The sequence below is a fragment of the Zingiber officinale genome, chromosome 1A (genome assembly GCF_018446385.1).
Source record: "Zingiber officinale cultivar Zhangliang chromosome 1A, Zo_v1.1, whole genome shotgun sequence".
NCBI lineage: Eukaryota > Viridiplantae > Streptophyta > Magnoliopsida > Zingiberales > Zingiberaceae > Zingiber > Zingiber officinale.
Window position 1 is genome coordinate 4499821 of NC_055987.1, and position 16501 is coordinate 4516321.

The 16501-nt window shown below is 38.2% G+C and overlaps 1 protein-coding gene across 1 annotated transcript; it reads right to left on the minus strand.

Annotated features, from left to right (window-relative positions):
- Positions 1-10969: 10969 nt before the first annotated feature.
- On the minus strand, positions 10970-15459 carry LOC122015981 (disease resistance protein RGA2-like). Its single transcript, XM_042573102.1, has 3 exons — positions 15299-15459; positions 11606-15159; positions 10970-11324 (listed from the first exon to the last, which is right to left on the minus strand). The coding sequence occupies exons 2-3, from the start codon at positions 15092-15094 to the stop codon at positions 11304-11306; spliced, it is 3510 nt and encodes a 1169-aa protein (XP_042429036.1). The 5' UTR covers positions 15095-15159; positions 15299-15459; the 3' UTR covers positions 10970-11303.
- Between the last annotated feature and the right edge of the window lie 1042 nt (positions 15460-16501).

Below are 16501 nucleotides of genomic sequence, written 5' to 3' on the forward strand. Positions count from 1 at the left end.
ATTAAATTCATAATTAAAATTAATCCAAATTAAAAATTCAAATTCGTAAATTAAAATTGATCCTGTTCGAACCAGAAGCCAACAGACGCTGGGCACGTGGCGCTTTCCGACTCGCTGATGTAGATCTCCAACTGGTGGCGCGATGCTCCGGCTAACCTACACAGAAGTCGAGCCGGGAAGGGGGTTCCCGGCGGCGACCCTCCGACGCTCAAGTCAGGTAAACTACGATAAACAAGGTGGCTCCAAAAGTGATTTTTTTGCGTACCTGCGGCGAAGTAAGAGGCTCTATATATAGAGCGAGGAGAGAATTAATGCATGTTTACCGAAGCGCAGACGTGTCAGCAACCCATACCTCGGTATGTACTTGTCAGAGAGCTTACCTGACCCATATCGATACAGTCAAAGCATGCCCTTGATGGGACAGCAGAATCCCCTGTCATAAGATTTGGAGCATGGCACACACATGAAACCTACCGGTTGTCAGAGAAAGAAGTCCCTTGTCCTTTTCCCTTGCTCCAAACTTGTCGTCCGGGCGGACAGCTCCCTCAACATCCGGCCGGACATCCGCAGTAGTTTACTTGTGCTTTGTGGAGACTAATAAACAGGGGTGCTTTATGACTTTGGTCGGTCGAAAGGTCAGCTCGGTCCATGACCTTTTCAACTGAGCGTCGGAACCCCGATTTGACTGGGTGCCTTCCAACCATAAGTGTGAGCCGGCCGGACCTATCCGAGTATTCGATTCCATCGGCCGGCCGGCAGTCCGGTCGGACCACACTCTCACCGGATGGGCGGCTGCACGTGGCGCTTTCCGACTCGCTGATGTAGATCTCCAACTGGTGGCGCGATGCTCCGGCTAACCTACACAGAAGTCGGGCCGGGAAGGGGGTTCCCGGCGGCGACCCTCCAACGCTCAAGTCAGGTAAACTACGATAAACAAGGTAGCTCCAAAAGTGATTTTTTTACGTACCTGCGGCGAAGTAAGAGGCTCTATATATAGAGCGAGAAGAGAATTAATGCACGTTTACCGAAGCGCAGACGTGTCAGCAACCCATACCTCGGTATGTACTTGTCAGAGAGCTTACCTGACCCATATCGATACAGTCAAAGCATGTCCTTGATGGGACAGCAGAATCCCCTGTCACAAGATTTGGAGCATGGCACACACATGAAACCTACCGGTTGTCAGAGAAAGAAGTCCCTTGTCCTTTTCCCTTGCTCCAAACTTGTCGTCCGGGCGGACAGCTCCCTCAACATCCGGCCGGACATCCGCAGTAGTTTACTTGTGCTTTGTGGAGACTAATAAACAGGGGTGCTTTATGACTTTGGTCGTCGAAAGGTCAGCTCGGTCCATGACCTTTTCAACTGAGCGTCGGAACCCCGATTTGATAGGGTGCCTTCCAACCATAAGTGCGAGCCGGCCGGACCTATCCGAGTATTCGATTCCATCGGCCGGCCGGCAGTCCGGTCGGACCACACTCTCACCGGATGGGCGGCTGCTCCGGTGACCTCCACGGGGCGTTGACTTTGCTAAATGGGGTCCCCCATTCTTACTGCCGGATCAAAAATTAATTCAAATTAAAAATTAAATTCGTACTTAAAATTAATTCAAATTCAAAAATTAAATTCGTAAGTAATATTATTTTTTAACTAAATTATTCTTCAAAACTTAATTAACTAAAAATTATTTTTTAACTAATATTTTTCAAAAAATCAATTAACTTAAAATGATTTTTCAAAATTAATTAACTTAAATTATTTTTCTAAAATTAATTAACTTAAATTATTTTTCTAAAATTAATTAACTTAAAATTATTTTTCAGAAATTAATTAACTTAAATTATTTTTCAAAAATTAATTAATTTAAATTATTTTTCTAAAATTAATTAACTTAAATTATCTTTCAAAAATTAATTAACTTAAATTATCTTTCAAAAATTAATTAACTTAAAATTATTTTTCAGAAATTAATTAACTTAAAATTATTTTTCAAATTTAACTTAAAATTATTTTTCAAATTTAATTAACTTAAAATTATTTTTCAAAATTTAATTCAAATTATTTTTCAAAATTAACTTAAAATTATTTTTCGAAAATTTAACCTAAAATTAGTGTTTTAAATTTTTTTTCCTTAAAATTAATTAACTTGTTTTTTTAATTAAACATAACTGTTAAAACAAATTAACCTAAGGAGGGACACGTAGGCGCCCAGCGGAGGCGCCTCTCACACGAGGGAGGCGCCCTTAATCACGGCGGGAAATTTCCCGTCGCCTTAGTCAAAGGCGCCTCGAATGGTCTCCGAGACGCCTCTAACTTCCCCCTGGAGGCGCCTTAAGAATCGTATAAGGCGCCTCCAACCCGAGATTTCAGAAACGAACAGAAGCCTTTCTGTTGGTTCTTTCTCTCCGCGAAATCCCTCTCTTCAACGTGCGATTTCATCCTCAAAGGAGCCTTCGACCCACCTTTTTTCTCCTCTACTCCTAGCAATGCCTCCTAGGTATATCTAAAACCTCCCTATTGTCCTTACTTGTAGTTATTCTGCATCTTTTTAGATATATTGTCAAAAATAGGAAACATCGCATTGTTGATCCTACACCGGCTATGGCCCCTTCTACGGACCCTAGATTCCCCTCGGAACAGCATAGGATAGATTTTGCTAGGTTTACCTTTGAGTCCATCAAACCTAGATATATGGGTAGGGCATTTTTTGCCCAATTTTGTCTCCCCGCAGTCCAGATGATAGATTACTATCACCTAAGAAAACTGGTTGACTGCAACACCACAGTAAATCAAGACTTATGTGCCCAGTTCTATCACAACCTTGAAATGGTTGATGATAGCACCTATTCCACCAGAGTTGGTGGAACTAACATTCAGTTTACTCCTTCCCTGCTTCGTACTAGCTTAGAGCTTGGGGAGTCTTCGTGTACATTCTTATGTTACCCGAGTAGGGATCTACCATTCGGGGATCCCTATTCCCATATTACCTTAGATGACATCTATATGCACTTTTTTGGGGAGGAGAGACCCCTTGGCCTGACTGAGTTCAGGTCGACTCTTCTTCGAGTTCAGGACTACATCATGTATAGAGTCCTGACCGCATGCATCTTACCGATCACATCTCGAGGCGTCTCGAAGATGCGATCGTCCCACTCATTCTTTTTGTACGCTCTTAGTCAACGCCTAGATATAGACATTGCCCTGCATATGTTCTATAACATCATTCATGAATCTAGTACAGTCACGTCTGGAGTGATCCATATGCCCTACTGTTATATCCTGACCCAGATTTTCTCCACCTCTAGGATAGACACGATCATAGGGACACTCATCCCACTTACCATATATGATGAGTTAGGGCAGCGGAGTCTTCGATTAGCCGGTATAGAGGTCACCACCGAGGGGATTCTGGCCTGAAAGGGTCGGCCGCCGCCAATCGCTGCTCCTACCGCTCCAGAGGCCGAGGATGCACCAAGCGAGGGAGAGGAGTGGCCTGACTTCCTAGCAGAGGAGTTTTTTTTACAGATCCTTCCACCTCTGCTGGACCCTCTACATCAGCAGATCCTTCGACTTCGCCATCACTCTCCGTCGAGGGCAGACTCGCCCGTCTTGAGGTTCAGTCCATTGAGACTCGACGCGCTGTCCGAGATAGCCATCGCTTCCTCCGATCTCTCCGATCCGAGATGGTTGCGGGATTCGCGTCTCTCCGATGCGAGATACGTCACCTGGGGCATCCTCAGCCAACACCTGAGCAGCCCCTTGCACCACCTCCAGCTGACGCCCCTCCAGCTGATGATCCTGCCTTCGATGATCCTGCTTTCTGACACTATTTGATGTATCTTGGATAGAGACCTATATTATCTAGTTTGACTGTACTGATGCTTAGTTAAACTCTACTTATTTATGCTCATTAGTTTTTAGTTAAATCCTACTCTTAGAAGACAAATAGTAATAGTTGGGTAGAATAGTTTTTTATTTTCAAATCAGTTTCCTACCTTCACTTTTAAATGTGTTACTTGTTTTTCAAAATTTGCTTAATTATATTTCTAAATTTTAGGCAAAATTGTTGTTTTCAAAATTCTAATTTTACTAGATTTTTCAAAATTCGGACTTAGCCTAGGCTTAAACCCTAGATATCATGTTCCCCTAGAATTCAGCCAGAGCATCTCACAAACACCTAGGCTTACCTTTCTTGTGATTGAAAAACATAGAACGACGTGAGATGCATAAACTTTTACTAGCCTTTTAAACTCAGTTGAAAAGAAAAACCTGCTCTTTAGACCTTGATTTCACTTTGCTAAAGATATTAATCATAAAAAGCTAATTAGTGTTACCAAAATATCTTTTCCTCCTTAAAAGCCTAAGGTTACAAAATTTTAACTAAGATGTTTAAAACTAAAACTGCTTTTGCTATGCTAGAAAATAAAAATATTTTTCTAGCAAAATTAATTGATAAAGTTTTACTTAGATTTTTTTTTTACAGGTAAGTTAAGATATTTTAGAGAATTTGATTTTCAGGAAAGTTAAGATTTTTTCTCTTACCTTTTTCATAAAAAGTTAAGATTTTTTTCAAACGTGCCTATTTTTTTGATCAATGGCAAAATGGGAGAGTAGGGAAATTCAAAAGAAAGTATAATTTTATAAAGAAAGAAAGTTTAATAAAGCCTTTATTAAGGGGGAGTCTGACAATAAAGCCTTCATTAAGGGGGAGCCTGACAAAGTTTAAGTTTTAGCTTAACCATGTCGACATTCAAAATTTATTAAGCTTGCTTACTTAAACTTTATGCATCGATTTTACTTAGCTTTGAATTTCAGTTGTCATAATCAAAAAGGGGGAGATTGTTGGTGCGGGAAGCATCAGACAATCGACCGTTGTTTTGATAATGGCAAAGGAATTCAAAGTTAAGTTGTTTTGTGATCTAACGTACTTAATTGAGTGTTTCGGGAAAGTCCTAGTGGCGGTTAGGCAGGTAGAAAATCCTAGGGGGTGGTAACCCTAGGTCATAGGGGGTGGTAACCCTATGCAGAAAGTCTTGACGGGTCGAGAGCTTCAGGAAAAAGTCCTAGGGGGGTAACCCTAGGTGGAAAGTCCTGGTGTCACGAACCAGGTGAAAAACTGGACCAGCCGGGAAGCGGAAGCCCAGCAGAAAGTCCGGAAGCTTCGAACGCTAAGCAAAAGTCCAGTCAATTTGGAGGATCGCACTGGCATCAGGTAAATCTCCTGAGTGGAGTAGGTGAGGATGCGTTCCCCGTAGAGGGAACAGTAGGCGTCGGGTCGACCTAGGATTTCCGGTTGGAAATCCGAAGTCAGATCCGGACAGTCCGATGACTGTCAAGTATATCTATCATATTGTTTCTGTGCTAATTTTGTTTTGCAGGGTTTATGTTTGGGACTAACACAATTTACAGGAACAAATGAGCAACTTAGACCTCGGATGAACAGTGTCCGAGGTGCCTCCATGGGGCTTGGAGGCGCCTCGGGTTTTAGCCGAAGCCAGCTGTCCAGAGACGCTGAAGGCGCCTCGGAGGTCACTGGAGGCACCTTGGACCAAGCGTTGGAGGCGCCTTCGAGCAGTTTGGAGGCGCCTTCAGTGGGATAAGGTGCGACCAGATCAGAGCTGATCCACGCCTGGAGGCGCCTTAGACAGGCTTGGAGGCGCCTCCAGCACTGTTTAAAAGAGGGTTCGAGGCAGAGGCTCAAGACAACTTCTTCCAAGCAATCAAGCTACAACGCGCTGCCTCAAAAACACCCTGAAGTGCTGCTACAAGTTTCTGACGACCCAGAGCTCCACGATCTTAAGATTTTGTCGTCGGTATAAGTTTACTTCAATTATTGCACTTATTGTAATTCTCAGTTGTACAAACTTTTGCGCTATATAGTTGTTGCCCACAGTAAGCGATCAACGATCGCGGGCCTTGGAGTAGGAGTCACCCTAGGCTCCGAACTAAGTAAATCTTGGAGTCTTCTGTGTGTTGATTGTTTTATTTATTTTCGCTGCGTTACTCATAAGATTTCCGAAATGATAAGTGAAAGCCACGAGCGCTATTCACCCCCCCCCCCTCTAGCGCTTTCGATCCAACAGAAGGATGAACCCGAGTCAGACTCAGAAGAAGATCAAGATGCTTATATGGTAAGGAATTTCAAAAAAAATCTTTAGTTCTAATAAATTTAAAGAATTGCAGAATAAGAAGAATCCAAGAAATAGAAGAAGGGTTCATTGCTACCAGTGTCAAAAGAAAAGACACTTAAAAGATGATTGCCCAGAACTCAAGAAGGATAAAGTCAAGATACCCAAAAAGCACAAGAATCTAAAAGTTACTTGGGACGACAGTTCATCATCTGAGTCCGAAATACAAGAATATGTCAAACTAACACCGATGGCAAGCTATGAAGGGGGAGCAACTTCATATGAATGCACCAAAGCAGGGGGAGAGTTAGACTTTAAGTCTGATATGGTAGGTGAAGTATGCCTCTTACCTCCTAATCAACTTTATTTTGAAATTAATTCTATGGCAAAATGTATGTACAAATTAAAAAGTAAAAATAATAAATTAAAAATGAAAACTTAGAAATAAAAAGAATTTTAGCAAAATCATGTTTGATAAAACATTTTGATAAAGTAAGACTTGAAAATGATAAATTAAGAGAAGAAATAGAAAACTTTAGAAATTCTGCTCGTTCAAATATTTCTGCTTTTAGAAACTATAAAGGATTAAACTGGTACTATAGATTTCAAAAAAATCAGATCAGAAAAATATCAAAAGCTTATGTACCTAGAAAATACCTGATTAACCCCGTAGAAAGGAACCTATATTGGATTCCAAAAACTTGTTTAAATTGAAAAAGAAATTAGACTTAGGGTTTTCAGGAAGAAAATTGAATATTTGAATTCATTAAAAGGCTTTGTCTAGAAGTGGTTGATGATCTAATAACCAAGAAGGTCTAGTGCTTCGCCATAGACTGGAAGTCAAATTCTGAATTAAATATTTAATTGAAAAACTGATAAGCATAAAATAGTTAATTGCTTTCAATATTTATCAATGGTTTAACACTTATTAAAATTTCTTCCAAAAATTTCAATTAGAAAATTTTAATATTTAAAATTATTTTTGTTAAAATATTTTTTAAGTTATTTATTTCGTTGCTCAAAAATTTTTATTTTTAACTTAGAAAATTAAAAATTCTTACTTAGAAATTGTGTTACTTAGAAAATTTTCTGCCTAAAAATATTTCTCGCTAAGAATTTTTTTAGCACTTAAAATTTTCTAATTTATTACATTTTTTTAAAATAACCTTAAACTTAATAAGGAACCTCATTTTTTATGCGATCAAAGGGGGAGAAAGATATATTAAGTCTAGGGGGAGGTATAATCTAATTTTAACTGAAAAATCTGTTTGCACTTATTTTCAAAATTAATTGTCTTTACATTGCATTTTATCTTGCATTTGTTTACCCTAGCTTAACATGGGTTGCTCACATCAAAAATGGGGAGATTGTTGGAACCCCAAGGTTATTTTGATGTGATCAAACAAGTTAAGTTAGGTTCTGTTTAGTTTAACCCTTGTGTCTAAGTGTGCAGGAGCTTAGGAGCACAGGAAGTTGAGCGGAAGACGCGACTAGCGAGAAGGACGGCACGGGGAGAGAGCCGACGGACTCAGTGCATCCGAGGGACGAGGTGCCGCGGAAGAGTACACCAGTAGACGAGAAGAACGTATGTGACGTTCGAGGGACGAGAAATTGGGAAGGAAGACTGCTCGAGGAGAAGGTCGGAACTTGGGTTCGGGTGAGCCCTATTCCGGATGATCGAGATCACCCAAGCAAATAGAGCCGGAGCGAAAGACCCGGACCGAGGCAAGCTAAACCGGAGCAGAGGGTCGGGCTGAAAAAAAGTCAACTCTGTTGACTTTCTGGGTCCGGGCGCCCGGACCAGGATTTTATCCAGATCGTGGTCAAACGTGATCTATGCGAAAAAAGATAAAATTTTATCCCCTCCCAAGTACCTGGAACCCTTCCAGGCGCCCCGACCGAGGCTATAAATATAGCCTTGGTCCAAGAAGCTGAACAACAACTTATAATCCATTTCTGTTTGTTCTACTTTTCTTTGTGTGCTGTTAACACTATAAGAGATTACTCTGCCCAAAGGAGATCTTCAGATAGTGCGCTTCATTCTCCTTGTATTAGCAATCTTCTGATTGCAAACCAAGTAATTCCTTTGTGTCTATTCCTTTTTTAATTAGTCTCTTTATTTTTTTTAATTAGTCTCTTTATTTTTAAATTACAAGTGTTCTTAATCTAGTTATAAGTCGAGAAAGGGTTGATTTATTTTTTCAGGGCAATTCACCTCTCCCCTCTTACCGGCCTCCAAAAGGACCAACAATACATATGCACGGCCATAGAAAGGTCGGTCGGGTTTGATGGTACTTAGCCTTACAATGTCTGGCCAGATAAAGGCCGACTGGGCTTAATGCCTTTAGCTCTACACAGCTCTTTACGTACACCCAACCGGATAAAGGTCGGCCAGGCTTAATGTCGTTAACCTCATAAAACTCTTTACATATGCCCAATCATAGAAAGGTCGGTCGGGCTTAAAGGTACTTAACCTTATAACATCCGGTCAGATAAAAGTCGATCAGGCTTAATACCTTTAGCCCTACACAGCTCTTTCAGAATTGATCGGGATTATGATACATAGTCTGTATTCACTCCTAAATAGATCTTCAATGCACACAATTTATTATACGGTTTCTTGAACGGAATTCTAATATACTCAACACATCATATCATTCTCAGAAGGATTCATACAACATTTAATACATAAAGTAGATTACTGCAAGGACAGGCATGAAGATAGCCGGCCTTATAGGCCAACCGCAATACATTCATCAGATATGACATTCAGTACATAACCAAGCAAGTTAATACGAAGACAGATATAAGAATGGTCGGTTCTATTGTCCGATCGAGACACACTTAACAGATAAGCACTCGACAACTCTCTAACAACCTGTCAGAATATGTCAAAGAATATTCCTTTGAAGCTTCCTTCGGAGGTTATTATGACTCTCGACAGTAGATTACTTGTAGCGGCATTATTCCTTTAATCGTCATATCAATGGCATAAGATGTAAACGACAAAAGAGGTATGCAAATGGATAGGTGGAAGATTTCTCAGACAATTATTGCACATTACTCAAGCTATACTTTTTCTATTACCTAACAAACTCTAACATACTGGAGGACCACCTCACGATCACGGAGGTTATGAAAAGTGATATATAAAGGAGGATCCTCTCTGTTTGCAATGTACAGAATATTTGCATCTAAGACTTGCGTGCGAGCGTATTTACTACTATTCTTCACTGTTCTTCATCCACCCTATCGAGATTAGATTGACTTGAGCGTAAGAGGACTTTGCCAACTCCTCCCTAGTCTTTGATCACTAACACTTTGTTGGAACGTCTGATTGTGTGCAGAAAAGCGGAAGAAAGCATCTCCCTAGTGCAGGAAGTATTTTCTCAGTCAATAAATCAACTACAGGAGTCATCACGTCATCTTCTTAGCTCTCAGATAGAATCAGTCAACAAATCTTACCATTACAATAGATTAATATAATTTCTAGTATCATCATAAAATAGTGAAAATAATAAAGGCTCAGACTAAAAGCTTACTTATCTTCCACGATTGGGTTCTACAAAACTAATAGAGTCAAACATTTTTTTTTTCTTCCTTTGATTCAAGATTTCAATAAACATATACAAATCTCATCTATTAAGCAAGCCGAGGAATCTGTTCATAATTTTGAAAGAAAAATACTCTAAATTAATAATAAAAAAACAAAAGAAACAAGAAATCAAATCTTCCCACTACTAAAAAAAAATCTATTAGCATATCTTTAGTCGCTTTTTAAGAACTGAAAAGAGGAAAGAAGAAAAAACAAGTTCTTCAATCGATTTGTGAGAATGATTAAAATGTGAGGAATTATGTTGAACTACTTTACAGTACTATATATTAGATTTTTTTTTTTTTCAAAATTATGAGCTTCAAGAAAATGAATTTGAGTCAGATGCTCTTTTGCCTCCGACCCATCCTCAGAGTGTTTTTATCTCTATATATATTAATTTAGTAGAATATAATTTCAATTCCCAAGGATATGAATTGGATCACCTCTATTGACACGATCATGAATAGGGAGGGTGATGCAAATTTCAAGTAACAATCTGAGCAACATATTAATGATAATGAGATCTTACAAAGTTATCAATATGCTCTAAATAATATTTATAAGAATATAACAACAATAATATATTTTTATCACCAACATTAGAGGTTGCAATAGGTTAAGAGCTACTGGACCTGTACTGATAAAGAAAGTGTCGATGAAACGATAATCAATTAATTTATTTTGACAAGTTTATACAAAGAGTTAAGCTTGCTTATGACACCAATATGCTACCAAACGTGAAAGGATTTACCAGTGTTTTTGAAACTTGCCGAGCTTGGAACTCGCAGTGGTCAAAGTTTGATAGACTTAACATAGGCAACATAGATGGATTATATTTGATAGCTCAAAAGTTTATAACTAACTCATACTCTCTCTCTATATATATATGTATATATAGTTATAAACTTTTGAGCTATATGCCATCAAAATTGAATCCCAGAGAAAATAATTCCATGGTTCACACTAAGATATATATCTACATGTTATATAAATTTATAATGCAACCAAAATTGAATCCCAAACTAACTTACACGGATAAAAGGAAAAAAAAAAAAAAACTATCTTACACACGAAAAGAAATCTCATACAAAGATTAATTTTTCTTATTTCAAAAAATAATCAATATATTGAAACGATGAATAATACAAAGAAGCTATTATTCTAAGTATCTTTATTTTTTTTAACAAACTGTAAGTGAATATTTATCACAAAGTCTAGGAGTTAAGAATTAAGAGTAGACACAACATAATTATTAAATAAGTTCCACATTTAAATATAAAAGTCACAAATTCGATAATAATAGTTACAGAATAGTCAAATCTCAAAATGACAAATTAATATGTCCTAATACTTATTTAACAAGTTCATAGAGATATAGTGAAAATTAAAGAAATGCACACAATAAGTAAATTTTGTTCCCATAGTAAGCGATTCTAAAGACATCATATATCGCCATAAGAACGTATCACTTGAATATTATTATCAGCAAACTCCAACAGATGCTTTTACCGTTTGTCATATGCATAATATGCCCTTAAAAAAACAGATCCTTGTTGTTATAATTAATTGAATCGTCCAAGTTCTCATTCCAATTCCAACCGTACCTGTAAATTACACGCAATACAAGAGACAAAAAAAATGAGTAAGGTAAATAATGCTAATTATCAAAGATCTAAAAAAGTAAAGACATTTGGGAGCTTGGACTAAAGAAAAAGAAATTGTATGGCAAAGAAAAAGTTGATGAATCGTATATATATACACACGTGAAAAGAGAGACAATGATTCTTCTATTGCGAAGATTAACTAAAATTACGATACAAGGAATGCAAAATAAAAGTATAAAACCTCTCTATGCATGAAAATAATGGGCGCCAAGGGTACTTACTCTTCTCATCACTCTATCCGCATTGAACTTTTCTGACTGCTCCTTCAGCGTTGGATGAATACTGCCAGAGCAATCGAAAACATCTAGTGACATGGGAAGCCCATCCTCTGGCATCGCTTGAATCTGTGGACAGTTACATATTTCTAGTCTTTCGAGAAAGGGAGAAAGTCCCATCTCTGGCAGTGATTGGAGCTGTGGACAGTTAGACACCATTAACGTTTTTAGGAAGGGAAGGCAATGCAACAGTTCAGTCGGCAGAGATTGTAGTTTATCGCAATAAATGAAGCTTAGAGATGTAACAGCAGTGAGGCTCCGCCTAAATATTGTCTCCTCAAATATCAGCTCCTCAGAACATGATTCAATTTCAAATTCTGTGATGAATGACAGTGAGTTTCTCAGAGGAAACATTTTAAGCAGAGCGGTGTTGTCCACACATAAATAACGCAGAGATGACAACAAGCTCGCTGCTTGTTCATTTTCTACATCCAACTGAACCAGCTTAGGACATCCTACGATCTTCAATTCCTCGAGGGATTTAAGGACTCCTAAGCACTCCATCCATCTCAACTCATCACAGTTACAGATGTACAAGTATTGCAGTTCTACCAATTGAACCAGAGGAATAGACGTTATGTGTGGACAATCATTTATTACCAATCGAGTAACTAAACGAAGGTTGTGCAAGCAATCAGGCAAAAGTTTTGAATATTCGCCACAGTTGTCCAATTCTAATACCTTGAGTGAGGGTGGTAGATAGCAGCCACCTTCCTCGTCATCTTCCGTTTTGGTATTTAATATGAGCCTGGGGCAGTCTCTTATTATCAATTTCTCTAGGGAAGGAGGGAAGGGAGGTAATCTCTTTAGTTTGGGACAACCACTGACACAAAGTATACGCAAGCAGGGAAATAGATCTTTGCCCTCAGTCCAAGACCACTCCTCCAATGCCGGCAAACTCCATAAATTAAGCACTTTCAACTTTGGAAAACACTTGCCTTCAAATTCATGACTCAGTTGTTTCAAAGAAGGCATGCGCTCCATGCAAAGTTCAATCAGATGCAAACGTTGACCAATAAATGGCAGAACGTCATCCCATCCCTTGCAATTTGCTAAGTAAAGTTTTTCCAAATTGGATAGAACTTTTGGCATCAACCAACTAGGCGACCTACCTCCATTGTACCCTTCAATTTTCAATCTTTTAAGTGATTCGTGTGGCAGCAGAGCTTCAATTACTTCCTCTTCCAACTTGGCATCCTTCTCATCATTCCATTCTAACCCCAATCCTTTTAGATGGACTTTGTTCTTTAACTCAGCATCCTGTGCTTCTTTGCTATCGACCACATTCTCAAGATTTTGAATATGAAGTGTTCCATGAAGCTGTGTCAAATCCTTTAGTTGTACAAGCTTGAGTCCATCGTCCTCTTGGACACTAAATGTTGGCAATTCTTGAAGATTAGTTAGTCTCCGTACATCCTTTATCATCACCCAAAACTTGTTATCTGCATTAATGTGTCTCAAATTGACCATCTTCTTACCCAATTCTTGTGGTATAGACTCTAGTTTATGACACCCTAGTATCTCCAGTGTTTGCAAATTATGAAGGTGGCAAAATGAGTCAGGCAAAATTTTAATTTCATAATTGGAAGATAAATCAAGGTAACGGAGGTGGATCAATTTACCAATATGTTCAGATAACTCTTGCAAGTCACACCGACTTACATCCAAAACGCGAATGCTTCTTAGTTTTTCAAAGAGGCTATTGGGAGGTGAATTTTTTCTCAACATCAAGGTGCGCAACTTGTCGTATCCAGAGAATTCCAACGGCAATTTTCCTTCTTTTACTCGTAGATGCCGAATAGTGGAAAGCATCTTTGTTTGTCTTTTTTTTTCAATACTACATGTGTCTTCCGCAGAAATCATCTCAGCTAAATCATGTATAAGATCATGCATCACGAATCCACCAAATTTGAATTTTTGAAAGAAAGACCTGTTAACAAATTCAAGAAAATGGTCGCTTCCAACATCTTCCATCCTCTTTGTATTTTTATTTTGGATGAAACCTTCGGCCATCCACATTCGAACCAACTTAGCTTCTTCGAACACATAGTCTTTAGGGAACACCGAGCAAAAAGCAAAACACTGCTTCATATTTTCATTAAGATATTGATAACTTAAATGCAGGGCTGGCATAATATCATCTTCATCTTGTTTTACTTTCCAATTGTCGCTTTTCATTATGGTGGCCCAGTGTTGTTGGCTCAAATCTGATTGCAGAACACTGCCGAGTGTCTTTGCGGCTAATGGTAAGCCCTTCAACTTGCGAGCAATCTTTCTACCAATGTCTTCCAGCTCTGGATAGTCTTCAGGGTTGAGTGTGACAAATGAGCATTTCTTGAACAATTGCCAAAAGGCATCTTCGTCTAAACCATCGAGCAAAATTGGTTCCACCAGGCTAACCATTTTAGAAACTTTCATATCTCGAGTTGTAACAATGATTTTGCTACCATGAGCTCCAACTTTGAGTAGTGCATAAAATTTCTCCCAGATATTCTTATTATCGCTCCACGCGTCCTCCAGAACAAGCAGAAACTTCTTTTTTGCAATATGCTGATGGAGTATTTTTTGAAGAGGTTCTAACCCCATGTTATCATCTTGTTTTTGTAGAGTTACTGACTCTATTATAGATTTAGCGAGTCCCTGCACAGTGAAATTGTCAGACACACAGACCCAAATCTTGAGGTGAAAATGATCCTGAACTCTGTTGTCTTTGTGGGCATACTGAGCAAGAGTAGTCTTTCCAACCCCTCCTATACCGACAATGGGCAAGACGGAGAAGGTATTGTTGACAAATCCCGATGCAAGTTCCACCTGATTAGCTGACCCCAACAACCAGTCTACCACTTGATTCAGTTCTTTGTCTCTGCCAAACATTTTGTCCGTCGCCGGGGAAGAGCATGATTCTCTGGCCTGAAACTTCACCTCAGGTTGCTTCCTTCTATCATTTGGTGGTAACACATTCATGATGCTCTTCATACGATTAGCAATTTTCTCCAGCCTTCCTTGCATCTTCCTCACTCTAGCTCTCGTATCATCTTCCTCCAAGGAATGAGAAGAACCCAACAACCTTTTTTTAGCAGCATAGAACATGTTTGAAAGGCCACTGGAGCCAGTTGCTGCCTTGCCCTCTTCTTCACCTTTGATCTTCTGCCTGAGGACATGATATTGGAACTCATCTATCAAGTCCTCAGCATCATAAGCAGCATCCTTGAGTTCCTGTATCAATGTCTTCCATTTGGTGTCGTTGCACCCCCTACTCTGTACCTCGTCAAGGATGATTTGAATCTCCAGCAGCGATGCACGCAGATTCTCCATGTCCTCCGCGAAACCCCGGCGTTCGGCAAACAGTTGGATGGATTTATCGCTGGCCTTATCGAGCAAGGTCTGGATGAAGGCCTGCGCGAACCATCCCCCGACTGTTAGTGCCACCGCCATTTGATTGCAGAAGAGAGCAGCGGCAGATCCCTGTTTTCTACTCTCAGATCTGCAAGCCGAAAGAGCTGCAAAAACAAAACAAAGACAGTAGTAATCAAAGGGCAAACGCCATGTAGTAGATCGAACTATTGATTTGATTGATGGCAAATTATAAGGATTAATATATATAGCAAAGCAATATATATGTACAAGAGATTTGATTACCTCCAAATAAAGTGGATCTAGAGGTGATCGTTGCTCAACTGCTGCAAACTACAGAATAGTCTCAGGAAGCAAATATTGCTAAAAGGAAGTTGCAGATCAAAGCACAGTTGGGCGATGCTCCTGCAACTACCGAATACTTTCCAGAAGGAAATATTGTTAAAAGGAAGTCGGAGATCCAAGTCAAGCTGTAGACTTCCGTGTTTTCAGTTCAGTGGAAGCTGACTCAGCCAGGATTAATTAAAAATATTTAATATATAATATAATTACAAAAATGACTCTATCTGAATGGAACGCTTAATTCAATTCAACTAAACTCTTTCCCCTTCAAATTTTTTTTTTTAAGCTTGCTAATCAAACATAAATTAAAAGTATTTAATTTATAATTACATAGATAAATAGATTTATTTGGACCATTAAATTCATTAATCTCTCTTTCATTCTTTTTTACCGTCTCACTTTTATAAACACGAGTTTATCTGGACCGTTAAATTTATTCATTTTTTTATCTCGTTTCTTATTTTTTTCAACTTATTTATTTTTAGAAGCGGACTAAATAAGAGTTAAATAAATATATCTTTAATTTGTGCAGTAGGTTTTTAGACCATTCAATAAACATTGACTAAAAATATTTACTTTATATGATTACAAAGATAAATATTTAATTTGTGTAACATTTTTTTTCAAAATCAAGCATTTTGATGATAATGAAAATAAAAGGGCGTATTTTTAAGATGTTATATTAATTTAAAATAACATACTAGATTTAAGGGGATACTTATTTTCATTAACACTTTAAACCATAGATATTTGTTAAAAAAAAGATTATATCATTTGCATATTATGGAATAAATTTAAATCAACATTATAAGTCTGATAAGTGTGGAAATACGATAAATTAATTAGATAACATTATATGCGATTGAGAGGAAAGTTCAATATAATTATTTTAAAAGTTCCAAATTTTAATATAAAAGGCACTTATTCGATAATAATAATTACAGATTTAAATGTCAAAATGATAAGTTAATGTGCCATAATCCAAATTTTAAAAGTTCACACAAATATTAGTGAAAATTTTAAAAATCTATGACGCAATGAGTAAATTCTTATTCCTATAGTAAAGGATTCTAAAGACAGCATAAAACGGACAAAAAAAATAATCCTTTCAGCTTGCAAAATGTTTTTTTTCCTCCCTAATCCATG